Source organism: Leptonotus elevatus, chromosome 10, assembly GCF_054856555.1.
Source record: "Leptonotus elevatus isolate MCC_2025b chromosome 10, RoL_Lele_1.0, whole genome shotgun sequence".
Taxonomy (NCBI): Eukaryota; Metazoa; Chordata; class Actinopteri; order Syngnathiformes; family Syngnathidae; genus Leptonotus; species Leptonotus elevatus.
The window spans coordinates 20501285-20523302 of record NC_141248.1 but is presented as its reverse complement, the minus strand read 5'-3'; the positions used below and the strand labels follow the sequence as shown (position 1 = coordinate 20523302).

The following is a 22018-nucleotide window of genomic DNA, read 5'->3' as shown; positions in this document are numbered from 1 at the left end:
CTCGGATCACTTTAGAGGTGAGTACAGTGTGTCACTGAATAGGTTCCGACATCCGACTAGGTACTTAGGTGGGTTCCGCCTGTTTCTTCAGCTCTAAAATGTTCGCATTAGTTTGTGTACAGGCAAGTTTGGCCAAATTTAATTCAAAATACTGTACACCATAAAATATGTTTGTAAAATACAAGAGGAAAATTGTCGCCCCCTACTGCCTTGTCATTTACGACACCTGGTGAGACTCGCTGCTCTTAACTTTGCCCTCAAGTTGGTTCCATATTATGGAGCTGGCTCCATATAATTGCTTTCTCATCTTCACCACTCTCGCTTTCTCTCATATGCACACTCGTCGTCAAGGTAAAATAGGAGATACGTCAATATTTAAGTTTAAATTGATCTAAATTTGAATGAGTACAAAACGATGTATATCTCAAGCGTGAATTAGCGCTAACTAGCAAAAACATATTTAATGGCCTACCCGTTTGAACGTTTTGTTACATTTGCTTTTAGTCATTCGTTTTTACAAATGCTTTTGAGATAAATAATATTTAAATGAGAAATTGTCTTGCACGCTAACTATAGAAATATCACATTTGCCAATTAAGTTGAACATTGGACAAATTATTTAAGAGCATTAAAGTGACCCGTTTAAAATGCAAATCCTAATTAAACCAGGCTGTTTATGCTATATGACATAAAAGTGGCCTCACAACATGAGCACATCGTTTGTGTACTGTTGCACTACATTTGAAGTAGCATTCATTTTACCATCATATGTAAACATATGTCTGTTTTTTTGTTTTAGGATGTTGTTGAGCTGTGGATGGAAAACCTCATAAAGCGAACCCACTTGTGGATTTGTGATGTGCCTGGTGAGTAAAGCAGGGTGCACACATACCCATACATACATACATACATACATCTTGTAAATAATATATCACACATTATACCCTCGCTAGGGTCAAAGGCGTGCTGGATGCTTTCTCAGCTGACTTAAGGCAAGAGACTGGTTACACCCTGGACTAGTCGCTCGCCAATTACAGGGCATATTTAAACGAACATTCAAACTCCCAATTTGCACCAAAGTACATCTTATAGTTTTCAATCAAACCAACATTCAGGTTTTTGGATGCAGAAGGCAAAATGGAGTACCTGTAGAAAATTCACATGAAGGACACATACAGTATTTAACAAGTTATATTTTACACATATTTAGCAACTGGACCTTGGCTTTTGATTGGAAGTTAATATACAAGGTTGGGATGAGACAATGGCAATATACTGTGTAAATCTACTTTCAGATCCAAAATAGACAAGTTAAAAATGTGTTGTACTCTGATAAGAGAGATCTTGTGTCAATAAAACACACTGTGAAGACTTTTTGGTTAGAATTCACACAATTAACTTTCTTGACAGCTAACTGATTTTTGTGCTTTTCACACTTTATTCAGAATATAAAATAAAAAAGCTGCACACGTCATGTCAAAAAGTCAACATGCAAACACAAATAGTCATACATACTTTTACCAATTTTAATTTTTTTTTGCAAAAAATAGCATTGTCTTTCTCTCTTAATTAAATCCAAATGCATCATGCAGATTGCTACGGAGCTTTAGTCTTCATATAGAATGCTAACACGGCATTCTTTTTTGCAGCAATGTCTATTAAATTGGACCAGATCTAGTTAAATCCTAGTTTTGTAAAGATGATCAGATCCCATTTTACCTCCTACAGTGCAAGTGGTACTCTTGAAAGTTTTACGAGCATACGAGCAGGTAGGGAAGCGGTGAAAACATTAACAGAGAAAGTAACATGACAACAAACAAAAATACACAAAAAAAAAGGTAAGCGTCAAAACTTTTTACAAGAATATAAAACCTAGTCTATGTGGCTTCATTGGACCTTTGCTTGCAAGACAATAAAAACAAAATTCATTTTAAGGATCAACAGAACATATTTGACATTACTCAGATGAATGACTCTAAACTAAAGGTAGGCAGTGCTGACAAATCCAAGTCAGTCCCCTGCTGAACAGTTTTAGTTCCAAATACATCATATGCAAGCTCCTCTTGGAAGGATCCCAAACTTTTCACATTACAGGCATTGTCATTAATGTCATTATGAACCTCACTGACGCCGTCATTGCTCTGGATGTTGGGAGTTGTGGGGGGGAAAGGAAGACAGCTGGTTTTGCTCAATTTGTCTCTCCAAAGTACGGAAAGCCTTCAAAGCAGTCAACAGAGGGAATGTGGGTAGAATGAACCAGTGGTTGATAGTTGAAGGTCATGGGGACTGTCTAGATTCACATCTCTGTGTCAGCCACCGGGGTCTGGCCAGCGGCAGAGTGCCCATTGGTGGTCGGGGCGGGATTGGTCCCATTTTCTGGTGGAGATTCTCCATTAGCGGCGGCGGGCTTGTCAATTGGCTCCTGGGGCAGGGGGGCGACGGATACCAGGGTATTGGCCTGGTTCTCCTCATCCACCTGGTAAGACTCAGCCTGTAGAAAGCACACAACAAATGTCAGTTTTGTGTGTTTTTTTTTTTTTTACAGGGTTAGCGTCAAGCTAACACATGCAACCCTGTTCAAATAGGACGCACAATCAGGCAAGAACGTGTGAATTGAGAATGGATTTGCACATGCGGGCGTAGCCCCAAAGTAAACAAAAGCGTTCTCTCTTAATGAACTTTATAGGTTTCAGCTGTGTGAACTTAGATGGACGTGTCCGCCTGGAGGTCATTTAGCAAGCCATCGCCACGCTAACTCTTTCTGCCGCTCACTTCTGAAGAGTGGCTCAGGCTATAAGAAGATCTCTGCAGATGATATATGATACTCGGGACGGAGTTGTGCGGCGTTGACTAACTGAGGCCTTGAACAAAGGCAGTTCCATCAAAATGGTAGCATGGGCGTACCCCCATGCGGTAATTCTTTATAAAAGATGATGTCATCATGAGCTAGTGAGAAAAAAAGGAACTGAAACCATGTGTAGCCTCGTGGAAAGAAGCGAGATTAAAAAGAATAAAAAACGATGGTGGTTTGAGTTAAGTGAGTCGAGCGTGTCCTTGCCAGTGATTAACTGACAACAGGAGATTCATAAATGTGATTTATAATCTATTTACGTTGTAAAAAAAAAAAACATGCTTGCATTGGGCATGTTTTTGTCTGGGATGTTGGTGGTCCACTTTTGAAATGTGTTACTGTTGATTTACAGGTCGTCATAGATTATAAACCCCATTTTAGCATCATGGAGTAAAAATAGCTTTTTTTGTGTGTGTGGGGGGGGGGGGGGGGGTTGTTTTTTTAAGAGAAAAATGGTCCTGTACCTTTGAACCATTAGTATGACTAGTTGATGGGTCAACATTACTGCCTTTTTTATCTTGAATCAAACTGTGCTTTTTCCATCTTTCTTTCCAATCGTCCAATTTACTACAAAGGACTTTTCGACTTGAAAGATAGGCCACCTGATTATAACACTCACTGGCACAATGAAACAAAGCGACATAGTCTCCATACATCTATGCGGGTCACAAGAAATAAGTTGGTTCTGGATGAGTATAGCATTAGCTTTGCTAGCTTTGGTTAATGGGAATGGCGGCGAGTTGAGACCGGCTTGTTGAAGGAAAACATGTGCAAAGATCCCTCTATTTACAACTACTTTCAATATTCTGGTGAGTTTTATTTAAAGTTAAAGTACTACTGATTGTCACACCCAACCAAGTTTATTTGTAGCCTACTGTATGTTGGTCCCCTGAAACACCTTTGTATGTGAAACTGGTTGGTGGCATAAAAAAGGTTAGGTACCACAGTTGCATGTTAAAGAAATATCAATGACATCAGCGATTAATCGACTTCGACTCAACTTCTACCACTTTATAGTAGACGACAAAACATATTTAGTGGTTGAGCCTAATCCTGCACCAAGCACTCTATCTTTTTTTTATTTTTTTATATTTACGCTGCAACCTGTTTAGAGAGCAAGGTGATTAGGACTGCCTAAACTGTTGAATGATTAACAAGATGATGCATCTTAACATCCCTGGCTAACCAAATTCTGCATAATCTTCATGATTCATCAAGATAAAAAAAGATTGTATGATTGATTGTGACTGTATGTTGCATCTAGGCGCACGAGAAGTCATTGTCAAGCCAATATTATATCGTAGGAGTGACCTGAGCAAGGCAGCAAGTCCAGCGCCTTGTGGTTGTTGGTATTTCCGCCTAAAATGGAACCTTACAGGGTCTGTTCTTGGTTTCCTGTTTTCAAGGCTCCCTAATTTTCTAAAAATGTCCGTGTCCTTTTATCCACTCACCAGCCGGACTCCTTTGGAATTCTTGCGGTGCGTTTTAAAGTAATACCCGGCGACCAGCAGAGCAGCCAGCAGCAGGCCAGCTAGCAACAGGGAAACTAGCACCAGTTTAGAGTTCTTCCTCCAGTGAGGGACCGCCTCCTTCACACCAGCCTGATCATCCAAACAAGAACATACAAAACGAGCAATGATTGTGGAAGTGTCATTTCAGTATATATATATTTTTTTTTTTTTACGGCCCTTTCCCTACTTTGTCTTTGATGTTGTCATTGTTGAACTTGTTGACCATGGCTTTTACGTCGTCTGAAAAATAGGAGAGGCACGCCTTGAGTTAAAATCCAGCCTCGTTCACATTGAGCTCCATTCAAAGTACGCGTGTGTACGTATCCTCATCATTACTCCCACGTTCTAACCTTCAACATACTGTCCAGATACAAGGATCCGGTCCGTGTTGTCCTCCTGATAGATCAGTAGCTTGCAGTCTTCGCCGCACAACTCTTCTAGAACACTTTGAATCTTCATCTTTGTGGTTTTCTGCAAGGTGACCGAAATAAAATATTTTTGTTGGACTGATGCTTAGGCGGTGATTGCAGCCGTTCTTTGTGAACCACTTGACAAACATCACAGCACATGATGATGTAAGGTACAAGAATGTGCATTTGTAACAATTTGCGTAAGAGCCGATACAGTGTACTGCTTTTACTTACACAAGTGGAAGACTGAGTGAGTTTCAGATTGACAGCGTTTTTATCCTGGACTACCTCTTTGTCCACACACACCACGTCACCCTACATGGTGCAATTCAAAGGAGAGTGCATGAGGAAAGGATTCTCGTCAGTGAAATGTGTCCCTTGGAGACTACTAAATAAATGACTAAATGTGAAAATAAAAACTGATATAAAAATTATAATTCAAAAATTAATTACCAAAAATAAATGGAAATAAAAACACTATATATATATATATATATATATATATATCATAAATAAAAGTAAAAATAAATACAAAAAAAAAGAGATTCAAATAATAATAATAAATATAAAAATAAATACAAAAATAAATATATAAATAGAATTAAATATCAATCAATGAATAAAAACACTCTTCTCTCACATTTATTTCATGCTGCAGACGCTCTGCCAGGATGAAATGTTATTCAAATGAGGGGGCGGTCCTAAGCGTTTCTTGGGTTGGACTCCGCCGTTGCAAACTGCCTTTCATTGGTCAAGTGAGCGGGTCAGCGAACAAGGAAGTGTCACCGGCTTGCATTGGAGAGCTCCAGCAACGGACGACTATCTTGTCCACTGTCACCTCGACTTGTTGTCGTAACTCAAGTCGCGACTCGCAAGTTGTGGTGACAGTGGACAAGATAGTCGTCCATTGCTGGAACTCTCCAATTCAAGCCAGCCAACACTTCCTTGTTTGTCGATCTGCTTACCTGAAGAAAGGCAGTTTGCCAATGAAATAAATAAATGTGAAAGCAGAGCGTTTTTATTTATTGGTTGATATTTATAATAATTTTTTTAATCTCGTTTAAAAAATAATAATTTTAATTTCATTTTTAAATTATTTTTTATAACCGTTTTTATTTTCAATTTTAGTCATTTATTTATTTTTAATTTTGGCAGTTTTGGTCCTCCATAGTAGACATCCTACCTTGGCAACGTTGTCCGGGCCATCACCTCTCGGTGGTGCCGGTGCAGCCGTCGATTGTTCCTGGATTTGGGGTTCGTCTGCGTACACGTCTACGGTGATCTGTCCCCCTTCGGCCGTGTCTTCAGCGGCCACGGGCGTGTCCTCCCCCTCGCTCTCGGGTCTCGTTTGTTCCGTAGGTGGTGCCTGTGTTGTCTGCACATTGGTGTGTTGGGTTTCCATCACAACGTCAAATAGGTGATTGCCTGAATCTGAGGAGGGAATTAAATGGAAATGGTGAGGGCATGCGTTATGATGGCAAGCAGCGTGTTACTATATTGACTTCTAGTTTTCTTGAATGCGGAACAGCGTTATTATAGTTTTGAAATCTTCATTATAGTTAGTTTTTATTTTGTTTTGAGTTTTGTTTTTTAAATGTAGTTTTAATTAGTTTTTTTTGGCGGCGCTTAGTTATTAGTTTGAGTTATTTAGAAAATGCTTAGTTTTATTTACAGTAATTTCTGAACTATAAGCCGCTACTTTTTTCACTTGCATTCGACCCTGCAGGTAATACAAAGGTGCGGCTTATTCATCAGATCACAAAGAAAGTAGCGGGAACCCGGTGCAGTAACATTAAAACATCTGCGGCTTATAGTCGGGTGCGGCTTATATGTGTAACAAACTCAAGTATTCCCCAAATTTAGCTAGCGCGGTTTATAGTCCAGAAATGACTGTAGTTAGTTCTAGTAGTATTAGTTTTCATTTTGAATATTTTTTTTATTACTTGTGTGCAAGATTTAATAGACACCACGGTAAAATTAAAAAAGTAACACACTTCTTACCTAGAGTTGCGTTTCAGCTGAATTAAATAAAAAAGCAGGCGAGGCGAGTTATTGGAGCCAAAAGTCAAGCACGCAAAATGGTCGCCTACAAACAATGTCATCTGAAGGTGCTTTTCTATTGGCTGCTGCTAGATGACGTTTCTGTGCGACACTTTCAAACGTGCTATTATGCTGCATTCATGTGGTATCGAAATTATGGTAAAAAATATCAGAAATCTATCATGGCAGCTAAATCGTATTAGTTACATCACATCTTGACATTTCTACTGAAATACAGTACACCCCTGTATGTATTGGACCGAGTCCTACTTTTTGCGGTAGTGGTTTTAGTGGTGATGCATTTGAACTCCTTTGTGCTTTATGATGCTTATTTTTGCCCACTGTGAGACCTTAAGTCACACATGAGTTAGTCCAGAGAGACGGACGAGTTCCCAGGGAGGAATTCCAGCTTACCAGGCGCTTCAGTTGTCATCGGAATCATGTCTCCTCTGATGTACTCTTCCTCCGCCACGGTCGTCGCTGCCTCCGTGACGACGTCATCATCTTGTGCTCTGACCCCCGCTGAATAGAAGTGTTGAAATCATACCTGATCAATTTTGAAGACTCACGGGGTACAAGGTGGACAGTAATGCATTCAGTTCCAGTCACATTGGGACTTTGCCCAAAGAATTGAGCTGTTGTTGTGAACTTGTGACTCACAACAACAGAATTGTCAGTTGTAATGTACGCTAACTCTGTAATTCTCGCTAATCGAGCGCGGTGAAAGTGATTATACACTCCCATGTTTTACATTCCTTGGCTGTGCTGGCCGGATGGCATTCACCATACAATAGAGCACTTACTGTACAGCCACAAGAGAATCTGCTCTTTCAGCAAGATCTTAAATCAATGAGCGCGGCACTGTAGTAAAAAAAAAAAAAGTCTACACTGGAGACGTTAGCAAATAAACCTTCCCTCAATACGAGACATGGCCCTGCCAGCCAAATGTGCTCACCTCCCACTGGGAAAGCTGCTGAGAGCTTCCCAGGAAAATCTGAACATGCCAGAGGCGACGGGGTGGACTCGTGCCAAAGTGTGAAAAATATTTATTATTGTAGCGACACACTGCATGCCAGAAAGAAAGCGTTTCACACCAGATACAGTGAAGCGTTCTGTCAATCAGGCCAAAGCTCTTCTGTTTAGTCTCGGTGTGCTGCGATCTGCGGCATACGTTTATTTTTCCCATGTCATACCTATCTTGGATTAGAAATGTTGAGAACAGTTATGCACTTGTGCTACAATATTTACATTAACCTGTTGATTCAGGACTTTTGACGTGACATAGCAACATGCACTCATAGTTAATCAGGCTTTTCAGTTGTTTAAGTTTCTCAGATAGATGGTGAGGTAATAGAATTGTACATACCGGTAGTTTGATGATGCCTTGATTGAGTTTTTAGCCAAGCTTAAACTACCACTGAATACTTTCCCAACTGTTTTGAGTTATGAGATGGTCATTATGTCATTTTCCGGTCCTTCCCTCATAATTTAAAACTCTAAAATGGAGTTTGAATGTGTTATTTCTAGCATGTGACTTTCCACTGCGATATTTGTATATGTTTTATCTTTTTGGAACCCCGCCCTGTGCTGACACTGAGCTGGCGGCGCTTTTGAGGCCTTTTGTTGGCATGTCAGGTCAGATTGCAAACGAGGAGGGTCCGGCAATCAAACCAAAACACAGCATTCCTGCTGCCCAGATTTGCGCCGTGCTGCCAAAACACCGCCATCATTACCTCACTTTCCAAACATTCCCATCATGCATCAACTCTGCAGATCTCATTACGCTTTCGCTCACTCGCTCACTGTGTTGGTTTTGCTGCTTGCTGCACTCTGCAAATTGTCATATTGTTTGCGGCTTTGCCACATGCGGTTTTCATTTTGTTGTTGGCTTTGTTTTAAGCTGTCACAAACTTGGCTTCAGACATTGCAATTGGGTTTATGGTGATTGTCATAAATTCCAGACATATAATCTACACCTGCAGAGACAAACATGGGATTGCATTAGAGATAGACCAATTTGTTTTTTTCAGGGCCGATACCAATGCCGATTATTAGTAGCCAAGGAAGCCGATAACCGATATTTTAGGCCAATTTTCATTTCGGCATCCACATTTAAAAAAATATAAATGGCGATCTTAATTTTGTTTTAACGTCTTAAAGCATGTTTATTGAACAAACTTTCAGACTTTTCAAAATGTATATATATTTTTTTAAATCTTTGACAATATACTAAACTTCATTTTAAATAAAGAAAAAAATTTCAGGGAGCTCCCAAGGTTATCAGTGCATCTTAAAAAGTTAAATGGAAACGTAAAGAAGTAAATACCATAGCTCAGTTTTTTCCAAAATTAAAAACAAATCCTGAAATCTTAGACTTTCACATTTATTTGTTTTAATGTCAAACAGAAACAAAAGGTTCAGAAGGTTCCCAGGGTCAGCAGCATATCTTATAAAGTTAACTGAAAATTTAAATAAATAGTTCCCTGAGATTAAAATGGTTTTAGATTTACCTTTTGTTGGACCATCAGATTTTGAAAAAAAGTTTGATACCGATATTCGTCAAAATGCCTAATATCTGCGCCGATAATAGGGCAGGTCTATAACGAGATTGCATAGGTTTTATTATTTCATATACAACGATATAACATCAGAAAGCATTTTACCCATTTGGTCTTTTTACTTGCAATCCAAGGTTGCTGTGATCTGCAAGTTTTTTTTTTTTTTTTTTTATGATGTCATGAGAAATACTTCTCCATTCCTGCTATTGTTAATACATAAACATTCCCAATTTGCACATGGAAAATACTGTCCACCACATGGATGGACTGAAGCTTTCAGCACTATGGTGAATTCACATTTGACTTTTTTGAACCATAGTACATCGTTTAATACTCTTTTGTACAGTACTAAATTCCAGTATTCCTCTATCAATCTGGTGCTTTATGATCGCGCACAGGAGAAAAAAATGTGTCTGCGTGATATAGGTTGCTTCATTGCTTGTCATAGACATTTTTGATGTGCCACATGTCTGCTGAATGCTTCTTTTGGTAAATCAATGTGACAAGCAGGTGCCACCACAGTCATCGCTGCATGTTCTGCGAGAGCAGGTGCTGAGTCCAGTAATATGCAAGAAGGCCCTCTGGCATGCTCTGTTTAGCAACTGTCCATGACAGCTGCTCATTATATTGTATATATGTATACGTATAGGGGAAATATGGTTTCTATAATTTCCAGCATGCACAGGGCTAACCTTTTTGAAGCTTTCTCCATGTGTAAAGCTAATGAGAGCGGACATGTTTATACCGGTGTGTGTTATTTGCGATTTTTGTGGGCAGGCCATCACTGTGTCTAAAATAATTTCAATGCTTTGCTGCCATCTAGTGGCATCTATAAGAATTTCTAATCCTCTATAGGCATAAATTACTCACTGAATTTCACTGTTCACGACTTCTACATGACAGTCAGTCAGCCCCTGACCTTGTGTGTCTCTCTTTTATAACGATTGTCTGTTGTCTCCAGCTGCCATCCTTCTTCTGTCTCTGGGTGGTCCGCTTGTTTATTTTACCAGAAAAAAGGATGAGGTTCAAAATGGCTCTTGCATAAATTGGAGGTTTTGTTACACAAACGTGACTCATTCAAGTGGTAGAGTGCTGAGAAGCTAAGATGTGTTGTTTCAACTCTGTGACGGCTCTCGCTCTGCGGTGGAGCTGCAGCAGGCCTGTGTGGCAAAGGCAGGGGTGAGCCTTCATCAGTTACAAAATATAAGAGTGAAGTTTTGACTAATGATTGCATGTGACCCGTGAACCCAATAGCACCTCACTCACTCCCTTGTCCATGTTTTGACACAGCCACATTTATGATTCACGGCTGAATCATATTTGACTTGGCGGTCTTGTACACCCTTTGTTGCAGGAGCTTCTTCTTATAAAAAAATACTAGAATGTTCCCCAAAATGTAATAAACTGTCTAGTTTTGGTGGGTTGATTGATTAATGAATGTAATGAAAAATAATAGATGTGTCTTGTCGTTTTCATTTTCCCTGAAAATTATATTATTGTGAACGTAGCATGTATGCCAGATGACAGAGCATCAGTACTAACTGAGGGTTCAGTATCCTGCTCAGGTAAGCAACCAAGGAAAAAACAGATGTTGTAGTTACAATGGCTTCTATAACTTATTTTAATACCATTAATAACGGCTGACATCTTTGTAGTACGACAACCATCTGTATCGTTATAATGTTTGATGTTGAAAGTATTTCCATTATTCCCTATGGGAAACATTCTTCAGACATCCGGACAAATACGAGTTTGACGAGTGACCCATAATGGATTTTGATCTACCTTGGAGTTTCAACTGTACTCCACTTCAAACGTAATAACCCCCACCCCCGCTCATTTCATACAATGAACATTTTGTGATAATCAGTTTTGTGTCTCGTTCCACAAACACAGCAAAGCTCCTCTAACACGATGGTCCTAATTAGCCTTGACCCTCTTTGTGTTGACTTCATCACTCCATTTTTGATTTTCCCCACCAGAAAAAGGACTGCTATGGTCTGTATATATCAAAGCCCCCCACCCCCACCCCTTCCTCCCCATCTCTTGGGACTGGGGATAGAGGAATGTAAAGGGCTCGAAGCCTGCCGGCCCCACGCCCCTCACCGACTGCTCGCCCTCTCCCAGTCACGCACGGCTAATCCCCGGCATCTTCTGAGGTGAGCCGTACACACCTCCCACGTTCTGGAGAACGTGTCAAGAGCCAGACCATAACCATCTCCTCTCACTACATGTGTTCTTTATTTCACTGCTCGGGGACAAATAAAGAGCAAGCAAGACGTTTCCCGCGGTCGCCTGAGAACTCGCCCTCCTTTTCTTTGCAATGTTGGCGTATTCCCCATTGCATCACCTTGTGCCAAATAATGTGGCGTCTGCATTTTTCATTGGACCAACAACATCCCAGAGGCTAGTCTGAAATGTGGGCGATGTGACAGCGATGGCACAAAGCCACTTATTTTTATAAGAATGGTACCACTTCGCTTTGCCAGCTGTGACCAAAATGTAATTGCATGCCGATTTTCAAGCTTATTGTCAACACTGGAGCTGTTGTGACCATTTCAAGAAAGACCCCTCTGTTCCTAGCAGATGTCTTCTTCATGCTATATGTGTGAATTGCACGGTTTGGATTTAGCTGGTGCTAAAGAACGTGACGGGCTAAAATAGTTGCTACAAATCGGCACTCTGTGCTTGGCTGTGTGTCACCATTGGTCAAAACCTTGACCTTTCAAATTGGATTATTTATAACAAAAGGGACAGCATTGTCGTTGTATGCATCAAAGGTTGTCTTCACAAAGACAGCGATTTGGCACAGTGGTGGCCTTTTCTTAATCAGTGTAGCGTTTGGTGACGCCATGCTGTCTTCTAGCTCATTCGGCATGGCAAGATGTGAAAGTGGGGCTGCTTTCCAATCTTTTAAAGTTGCGTCTCGCTGACTCTTCAGTTCACACTAAACAGATTAATCACACCATCTAAGATACCATCTTTTCCTGATCTTTTCCCAAGTGACATCTATTAAAGGAGGAGTAAATGGGCGTATCCTGCTTTGTAATCAAATATCCTCCAAATGAAGTTGTAGAGTTAAGAACATGCCGAGGAATGTGACACCAGAGCCTCGTCCCTTTGGGTTAAACGTGCTCTGCAACTCTACCCTCTTTGAAACAACAGGCTGCTGACCCCAGTATCTTGACTATGCCGAACAACCCCCTCCCTCCCCTTCATTCCTGCCAGAGCGATTGATGGCCGTCCCGTTCTTTACCCTTGGCAGAAAAACAACGGGCCTTCATGATTTCAGTCAAGTCCGTGGAAGCGCCGCGTATTTCACCCGCTGCTGCTGTCCAGCTGCAACTGACCTGACCCCTAAGGCTGCTTATCAAAAGTGCGGTGCCTGCTTTTGAGGGCCACAATCAGGAAACGTGACATCTGCTTTCAATTGGCGTGTTCTCGATGCGCCCCACCCTCCCCCTGTGCAATGCACACGCTCACATTTGCCTTTGCGTCGCTGTGAATAGGCCTGTTGGGTTTGATTGTTTGCAGGTAGAAATTTGAGGGATCGGCCCACTCGGATGCTCTGAGGCTCCGTATTGATTGCACACAGAAAGAATTTGACACGAACTACATTTTCACTAAAGTAACTGCTATTGTATGCATCCAGGGGTGGTGTTGGCTATCACAAGCCATTAAGACTTCTGACGTGAGTGCACTTAGTCTGTGTGTAAAGATTTTGAAACAGCATTTAGTGTTTAAAGAGGTTAATTTTGCCATCTACTACTCAAGCCTCCTGCCCATCTTGACAATTTCACTTCTACTGAAAGCATGAAGGTGTTTGATTAAAGCCATCTTTTCACAAAGTGAATACAATCCAGTTCAGCTCCCATGGGACATTTTGGAACAGTAAAGGTTCCTCTGGTTAATTTACCAAAGGCAACAAATGCTTATACAGGGAGTCCTCAAGTCACGACGTATGAAACCTACGACATTTCGACTTTACAACGCCCGTGCCTCGTCTATAAAACCTTCTTTTTCATTTTCCACAGTAATCACACCATTTTAAAGCTATTTAAAGTTGTGTTGTCGTTACCGCCAGCAACGGGCGTCCATCGAACAGATCAGCTCGCCATCAGGCGCATCACATTTTCGTGTTTAATTTTCCATTAGCTCTGTCCATCTGTGCGGATACACGAAATATTGTTTCCGGCATCTTCCGGGTGGCGCGAATATGTTTTTTAAAATGACTGTACAAGGTATTTTGATGTAAATATTATAAATATGAAATCTGACTCGTTGAAATGTGGGTTCCATCGCCAGCGTAGAAACGGAACTCGTCCGTAACTCGAGGACTCCCTGTAAGTAAAGTTGTGTATGGTATAATCGCTACATCAACAACATACCTAGCACATCATATCCACACGTCAGCGTGCAACTTGCACATACATGTGCCACCATACATAGTGCTGCATGCTGTCATAAATGTAAACGTAGCATAATTTGCCGCTTGTTATCTTCACATCCCACTAGTTCCATTTCCTTTGTAACATGGGATTGACTATTAATTCAACAGTATGTCTATGGTCTAGCTTAACTCTACTATTGGTACTACTAGTATCCCAACTAAAGAGTGTTGAGAGTTGGAATGGTACGGTTCAGATATTTTGGTAGCAATGGAAAGTTAAAAAAATCTGAACCATACTAAACTGAAGGGTGTCTCGTACCTGGAGAGCGTTCGAAGCCCCATCCTATTTGGGGACAAGTTACAATATGTACGTGGTGCTATTGACGTTTGACTGCATTTGCTACTTCTATAGCAGTTATACAAACAATGTTTAGCATAATTACATGCTCGTACTTTGGCAGGAACCTTGGACTGGGTTCACTGCCGGTTTGAAGTGCCGCCCTAAAACCACTTCACAGTTCACACAGACCTTATACTGTGTTGTGGTGAAATATGTTAGGTGGTCTATCCAAACACGAGAAATATCCTTTACTTATGTTCCCCTTTTTCCACAAGAAGCCTGTTGAATGTTTTCACCGCAGGAGTTTTCCCATGAGTGCCTGTCCATTATGCTACCAGAACGCTCCATCTCCATTTGTCCCGGTCACCATTACATTCTGGAAGGCCCATAAATCTTACCCAGTGAGTAAGACTGTCCTTCTTTGCTTACATAAGATGCAGCACAGCTCCAGTTGCCCGAGTTGACAAGACAATTCAGTTGGTTATTTGAACCCAGCTCAGGAAGCAGATGTTTGTTTCAAATGTAAAGCAACTCTTGAGGATTTTCCATTGTGTATGATATTTGATGCCTGGTCCATTCATCTTTTTGTCGGATTAGCGGATTGCGTTGTGTGCAGCTCATGTTTATCAAAAGAGAACTTTTTGTTTTTGTTTCAGAGTCTATGCAGCAATGTTTTTTTTCCCAAAGCTTCCAAACTTCGGATGAGCTCATGAGTTGTGGAAGAAACCAGTTTTGAATTAAGTCATCCAATGTGTGATTAATTTAAGACCACAACGCAGAGGTTTAGTCAACTCTTACCTCCGATTTGATATGCAAGACTTAGACTGATTTAAACTTGGCTTTGTCACATTTTATTTGTGAGTGACCTTCCAGCTCTTCATGTTATGATTAATGAGCTAAAACTGGAGTTTAATCAAATCGCCTGGCTGGAACTCCTTCTTACTTTTGAAGCAACTCCCTTGGAAAGGGCTTTGATTGCAGAGAGACTTAAAAAGTGTTTCTTTCCTTATTTGGTGGTGGCTTTGTGAAAGTTTTGATGTTGTACGGCCTCTTTTCTCATTCTGTTAAGTTGGATGGAATAGAAGCAGCTTTTGGAAAAAATGTTGAAAGGACAAAATTCATTGTGCAAAAACTGGTGACGAAAATGAGCATGAGGTCATCCTAAAATGTTGCAGTGGAAAATAAATTAAGCTGCCAATGCATCTATGAAGAACAACTTTTACATAATTTCTTCAGCTGAACTTGAGCATGTGAGCTGTATCCAATTTTCCAAATAGTTCAACTCCATTAGTCAATTTGATTGTCTCACTAAAGCCTCCTGTAGACACACTTGCATGCATGGCTTCATGTTTCATTCTGCTAAATGTAATAGGGACAAGTCACCAAGATCAATAGTAAATAAAATAAAAAGTTTAAAGATTTAAGAAAAAAAGACTCAAATAATGAGAATCTTCAAATATTCAGTTCAGATGCCACAATGATCACTTAGATGATCCCTTTGTTTGCCATTGAGGACCTCATCTCGAGGGTCAAATAACCCCCACCCTAAAGCAACCCCTTTTTAAACTGAAGCAAACCTTACACCATAAAACATCATGATTGAGACAGTTTGTTTGCATTCCAGGGAGCAGAAAGATTGTAGGGTTAAATCCTGGATTCAGACGGGAACACCATTCAAACTCCTTCAACTTTGCCCCACGCTCCTCCTACCCCCTGTTATTCTGTTTTAACTTCAGTTAAACTAGTTTAGCAAACTTTTCTTCCACTTTGTAACAGTAAATGCGTTACTCACCAATCATGACTGAAGCGGCGAGGAGAAACGCCAAGGCCAGCATGCTGGCGGGTGGGCCTGCTCGCTGAGGTGATGATGCTGCCATGTGCACACGTCCGACAACGGTGGTCAAAAATGGAGGGAAAAGTGGAGGTAAAGCTGGTTCAGCAGCAGCTTAAGGTTTCCTCTTACCCGCAGCAGGATGGATAAAGCACCACTTGTGTTCTGTCACTTTTATACGGCCCTCCCTTAAACTCCCTCCCTCCCTTGTTGAGGCCCAGCCCTGCACCCGTCTTCCTGCTGGGTACTTTAACCCTTCCTCTATGGCCACACCCCTCGCCGTGAAGCAAGGCAGATGTTGTGCATGGGGAGAATAGACTCTTATTAGGATGCTGCGTGTTTAAGAAAAGTCCAGAATTCCTCAAATACCTTCCACGTTTACCATACACAGGCATTAAAACTGCTCTACATTTTGTGATTTTAATTTTGTTTTGTTTGGTGAAGTAGAAAATGAGTGCCTGACCTGTGAACCCTGCTGGATGGGGGCAGTAATCCAGCACACAATGAAAGGTGACTGCTGACAAAAGGCCTGGACGCTCCGCTCTTTAACAGGCTTATGGAGATGGACTGCCGAGCACAATATCGCATTGGAAACAAAGGTGCGACTCTGTGTTATGCTAATTGAATGAATCCAATTCTGTAGCCCGAAGCTAGCAGCCTTCAACAAGGCCATCAATCAACTGTTTGCCGAGGGAAGACACCACAGGGTCCGTTTAAATATTTCACACTTACGCAGAGGAGCCCTGAAACACCCTCGTCAGTTCCCGCTTCTTTCCTGCAAATTGAAATCATTCTGGTTCTCATGCTCGCACACATCTGGAAGCACTGGGGAAGGTATGCTAAATGACTTGTTAAGAGAAAAAGATCCCACCCTGATAGACAAAAGTTAGTAGAAGCCGACCACGAGGATCTATTCTTAAAACAGTCGTGTCATCTGACACCATTGCCCGTCACCCCCACATCCCATCTCCCCATTTCCTCCGCCACCACTCCTCCACCTCCCCCGGCAGACCACTACCCAAACCCCAAGCTCAAACAGTGGGGTGTTGAGGTGGCCAATTGGCCTCTCACTGTGACTTGAGATGAGCTTGGCTCAACACACACACACACACACACACACACAATGCGCCCGCCCCCATGAGGGAAAGCAGCGACTAGCCCATTACAGCAGCCACAGCTGGACAACAGCAGTCACATCACCCCAGTAAAACATTCATTAGTCTGTTAGCTAGTTAAGTATTGCAACTACTTGAGTCCTCATCAATCACAGCTTCCTGTCAGATTGCACTGAACGGACCTTTTAGTGGCAGAACAGACCCTTACCACAATGAGTGTTTCATTTTTTACATGAATTTGAGGTTATTTTGATGATGCATCCTTCTGCGGTAAAGATGTCAAACTTGTTTTGGTAGAGAGCCACGTTGCAGTTATGGTTGCCTTCAGGTGCTGGTTATAATGATGAAGCCACATAAATATATAATCGCTAGGAGTGCAATGGTAGGCCAAAAATCATGTTACGTACCCTAATTTTGAGTTTGTGATTTATACGGGCAATTAAAGGGAAAGTAAAAGTCCTGGGAGATATTAGTAAAAATTGTAGCAAGAAAATACTTAAAAAGCAAAGTATCATTAAAACAGGAGAATACAATTATTCATAGTGGCAATAGTAATAGTGGATTTTTGTTGTTGTTGTTGTTGAGACCTGTCAACAGGTAACCTGGCAATAGCCAGATTGATATTGTGAGAATTCATCTTGCAGAGCAAGGTTAGTCAACAAGAGAACCAGTGCAGTAATCTAGTCTACTGAATATGAAGTTTTTCTGTGACTTGTTTGTATAGAAAATCCTTAATTGGAGGTAGAGCTATGTTCGTCCAGTGGTAATTGGCAGATTTAGTAATAGATTTTAAGTGGTTGTTGAAATTGAGGTCTGAGTCAATCATTACACCAATATTTATGACTTGATTTGCAAATTTCAATAACAAGGAGTCAAGGTGAGCACTCATTGAGTTCACTTTGGTTTGCATTCAGTGCAGTAAGGGAACAAAATGCAAAGCAACATTGTAAATTTGAACAGAAATTGTATTTAAAATGAAACAACACCTTCAATAAAAATAATGAGTAGTTTTGCATCACAGTTTACGAGACAAAACACATTGAATAACAAAAACCAGAATCAACCGCTAGCTAGCAACAACATTTGGTTAGCTACTGGTGCGGCTGAACACGTTGTGGAGTTGCTACTCTTACTACGCCAGCTGCAAGCATTGAAAGACACACACAGCGTGCGCTGAAATAGAAACAATGTAGGACAATATCATTTTGGAGAAAGGGGAGCGAGAATGCTGGTGAGTGTATTAACTCGTTTACAGCTGTTGAACTGAATATAGAATTTAGCAGCCAACATTGAAGCACGTGCAGCATGGTCAAAACTTGATGTCTAACCGCATGCTTTAGCGTATGAAATTAATCAGGTGTTTACATGTGCTGTATGTTAACTCAGACTAACCGAATAATTAGATTAGCTTGAATGCTACGTCCACGCACCCGAGTGTCTGGTTCAACAACTGGCGGGGAACCAACCAAGCGCGTTCCTAAACATACACAACAGATAATGGTTACCACATGTATAGAGTGATTTGTAGCCTCTAGGCCTTATTTGTCAATAGCGTACACTTTGCTACACATCTGGTTTCAAACATGGAACCTCTTTTCTAATTAGCCGCTGTACGTTTTCCACGACGGTCTGCAATCTCTGCCTACATCAGGCGGTCATTTAGATGATTTGTGACAGTGCGGTTAAGTCTGTTAAGTGGACTTCGGCCAAATCGGATAGTCGCCGACTCGACCCTCATGCTTACATAAAGCGCATATACTAAGCAAATGTGCTAAATGCACTTTTGAAATTCATGATTAAGTGTCTTGGGAGAGATGTTTGCACTGAGCCTTTGTTCTTGCACTTTCTCATGAGGAATCCCCTTCAGGTTCAGCCAAGCCCACAAAAATCCAAATCCAGACCTTTTGTAATTGTGTAATCACTTTTATTTCCCTGCCTGCTCTTGCTCTCTTTGACTTTATTCATTGTTTTTTATGCCACACACGTATCTCTCCTTTTGTTCTGTAGTGTACAACCTCATGCCTTTGCCAAGAACGATATATAATGGCCATTCCTGCAGTAACTGGCATTTGGTATGTCTGATGAGGCAATAATAATATATAGTAATACTTCCATTAAAGGGCACAAAGCATAAATCATGTTTAGTTACCATGTTGTGCTGTCAGTTTCACAGATCGTTGACATCTGTCTTGTCTTCTTCTTTGCTTGTTGTTACACAGAAAATTCTTGATCAGATAAAAATGTAATACTTTACTCGGGCCACCTGACTGGAATAATTTGCTCAGTGTTGAGCGAGTGCATCAGTCACATTGATCAGATGGGAAACTGTTAGGTCACACCACAATGCATCATCATACTGAGAGACGTCATATTTTGGCTTCACATTTATCTTCACAAGAGGGCCCATAAATGTCAGTGTCAACTTACGTTACGCACAAAGACACAGCGAAACCCCTTCAAGTCAAATGCTTTTCTATTGTTTTCGGCACAACGGAAGGGCACGAGTGATGACAAATATGATGATTTCAGTAGAAATGCATGCAGATGTAAATTCAACATAAGCCGTTTGCTAGCATCTAAACAGATTTTTAAAATAGTGCAAAAAAAATCTGGAGCTCGGGCTGTATGGGAATTTGGGTGGACACCTCATCCAAATTATGCCAGATTATTGGTATATATATATATATATATATATAATCAGTGCAAAGTCTTGTTGGAGGTTCCCAGTCTTCAGAGGGTAGTAGCTAAAAATGAAATGTCAACCACTGAACCATCACCAGGGTCATGAGGAGTGAAGTTATGACCATGTGGTGGTCTCATGCCACTGAAGAGCTTTTGATGAAACGAGCTGATTGGAAAGCAGGTTTACGCGAGTACAGTGGACCGTCGGGATTAAAAAACAAACAGTTGCAGGAGGCCGGATTTCTTTTGGTTTCTGTTCGCTAAGAGATTAATAATATAATAGTATCTTATAGTTGTCAATTACAAACTTTAAAGGATATAAAACATGGTGAAATAAATGTTGCTTTTTTAATTACAGTATGTCGTCATTACCCTTTCACAAAGACAACAGAAGGACTGATGAGCTCTGTATTTTTGTTCTTTGGTTGAGTTCTTTGTCCGCTGAACCATTAAAATTCCGAGGATCCACTCTACAGTTCTTGGCTTTTAATTAATCTGATTTATGACAACACTTCACAAGTTAACTATGTTCAATTTTCCATACATGATCAGTTTTCTCTAGCACTTGGTCTCATTATGATCACGGGTAACTACTGTAGAGTTTATCCTAGCTGACTGTGGGCGAGAGATGGGGCACGCCCTGGACTGGTCACAGGCCACATACAGACAAGCAACCGTTTACCCTCACATTCACACCTCCGGACAATTCGTCAATGAACCTAACACACGTTTATGCAATGCGGTTCGTTGCCGGATTACCGGGGGGCGGGGGGACAACAGATACACAAGGGAGGACATGCAAACTCTACTCAAGAAGGCCTGAGCCAGATTGAGAACGTTCCCCTTCATCTGACCATTAGCGCGGATTTTAAACAGAAGGGCCAAAAACATGCCTTATGAAAATTAAACTGCACTGAAAAATTAGCCACTAAGGGGGTGCTAGAACTGCACAAATGGAAATCAACCTGACTTTTTTAAGATGTGCTGCTTTTAATATTGTGACATGACGACGACAATATTGTTGCACTTTTCAATATTGCGATATCACGATATTGCCGTTTTCGTTACAACCCTAGTTATTAGCCCAAACACTGTGAGGCCTATAATGTGTATCTTTTAAATATCCGATAAGAAACTCTTAAGGTCATGTAAAAATGGCCAAAGTAGATAAAACCAGTGCACTGCAAAATCGTGCTTGTATTGCATAACTTTTAGAGGATAGTTGCTAAACTATAGACTTACCCTATTAAAGTGCTTTAAATGTCAGCTCTTCCCGACTGACTTCAGATCTTAAGAGCTAAAAATCTTGCGGCCTATGTCCCCAAATGACTTTTTCCGCATTGTCGTGACTCTTTATGCAGTACTTTTGGTCCTCATATAAAATTTTACTATTTTATCTGGTAACCAAAGTGTTTGCTCTGTATTCTGTGAGTGGAATATTTGAGAGGCTTTGGCAGAAGCTCTCCACAGGAAGTTATAAAACAGCCACATTCTCCAAATGTGATGATGCTCTTTGGTGAGACGAGAAAGGCCTGGCCACCTGGAACAATACCGTATACTTTACTATACTAGATTGTTACGGTTGAAGGCCTTTTCATTCTTAAATAAACTTTTTTTATTTGGTTTAATGCGTTCCAATCAACACAATGTGAGCAAGCACATATGCGTGTTGTAATGTGTTTTTTATGGCACACAAAAACAAAAGTGAGAGTGAGAGAGACTGAGCGAGAGTTGTAAATCCCACAGAGCTCGCTGATTGGCTGCGTAGGAGGGTGCCTGTCTTGAAGTGATTTCCAAAGGGAAGGAGTGAGCGTCTGAGAAGTGGGTGGGCAAGGTTTTTTTTTTTTTTTCTTTTTTTTACCATTACCTCTGTCTGGTCCAAGCAGTGATGACCCTTTTGGTGTACAGGCTGGAGAACGGATGTGAGGCAATCATAAACTTGGAGAGCGAGTGTTCCTTTCATCATGGTGAAACACGAGGTTGTCAGTATTTAGGACCTGCGGGACCCGCCGCATGGCCCTACAGACACAAGATATGCAGCCTCTCAGATGAGCTCCTTGAGAATGAATGTAAACAGTTGTGCTCATGTTGGTAGCCACTTTGTATGTTGCTATATTTCTACCCACAGGGTGGCAGTAGTCAACCATCCTGATGATTTGCACTTTTCCCTCCATCCCTACTTGAATTAACTAATCAACACGGCTTTGGATTTCTAGCATCTGCACGCACTTTTACAATGCCGTTGCTAGACAATGTGCAATGACGTCACTAATTCATTTCTTAATGGGAG

The 22018-nt window shown here is 41.0% G+C and overlaps 2 protein-coding genes across 6 annotated transcripts in view; one reads left to right on the top strand and one right to left on the bottom strand.

Moving 5' to 3' along the window:
• Nucleotides 1-84: 84 nt before the first annotated feature.
• Nucleotides 85-22018, top strand: part of LOC147167551 (olfactory receptor class A-like protein 1) — a 152911-nt gene continuing 130977 nt past the window's right edge. For 3 of the 4 annotated variants that reach the window (XR_015096379.1, XR_015096378.1, XM_086087958.1), the window contains exons 1-2: nt 85-229; nt 800-866. The gene's annotated coding sequence lies outside the window, so the exon portion shown is untranslated. The other variant, XM_086087959.1, reaches the window with a different exon arrangement.
• LOC147167554 (uncharacterized) lies at nt 1416-16069 on the bottom strand. 2 transcript variants are annotated; one of them, XM_086087260.1, is made up of 8 exons: nt 15893-16069; nt 7227-7334; nt 5956-6203; nt 5007-5087; nt 4713-4833; nt 4550-4602; nt 4303-4452; nt 1416-2491 (listed from the first exon to the last, which is right to left on the bottom strand). In XM_086087260.1, exons 1-8 carry the CDS (start codon nt 15975-15977, stop codon nt 2297-2299), a joined length of 1041 nt encoding a protein of 346 aa, XP_085943386.1. In that variant the 5' UTR covers nt 15978-16069; the 3' UTR covers nt 1416-2296. The 2 variants fall into 2 exon arrangements, with proteins under 2 accessions (XP_085943386.1, XP_085943388.1); XM_086087262.1 differs by lacking the exon at nt 15893-16069 and adding an exon at nt 8179-8326.

Excerpts from the sequence above, each read along its gene's own strand:
- LOC147167554 (XM_086087260.1), bottom strand. The coding sequence starts at position 15,977 with ATGGCAGCATCATCACCTCAGCGAGCAGGCCCACCCGCCAGCATGCTG. Across the intron at positions 7,335-15,892 it reads CGCCGCTTCAGTCATGATTG|CGGGGGTCAGAGCACAAGAT; the intron begins GTGAGTAACGCA and ends ACTTCTATTCAG. Across the intron at positions 6,204-7,226 it reads GATGACAACTGAAGCGCCTG|ATTCAGGCAATCACCTATTT; the intron begins GTAAGCTGGAAT and ends TTCCCTCCTCAG.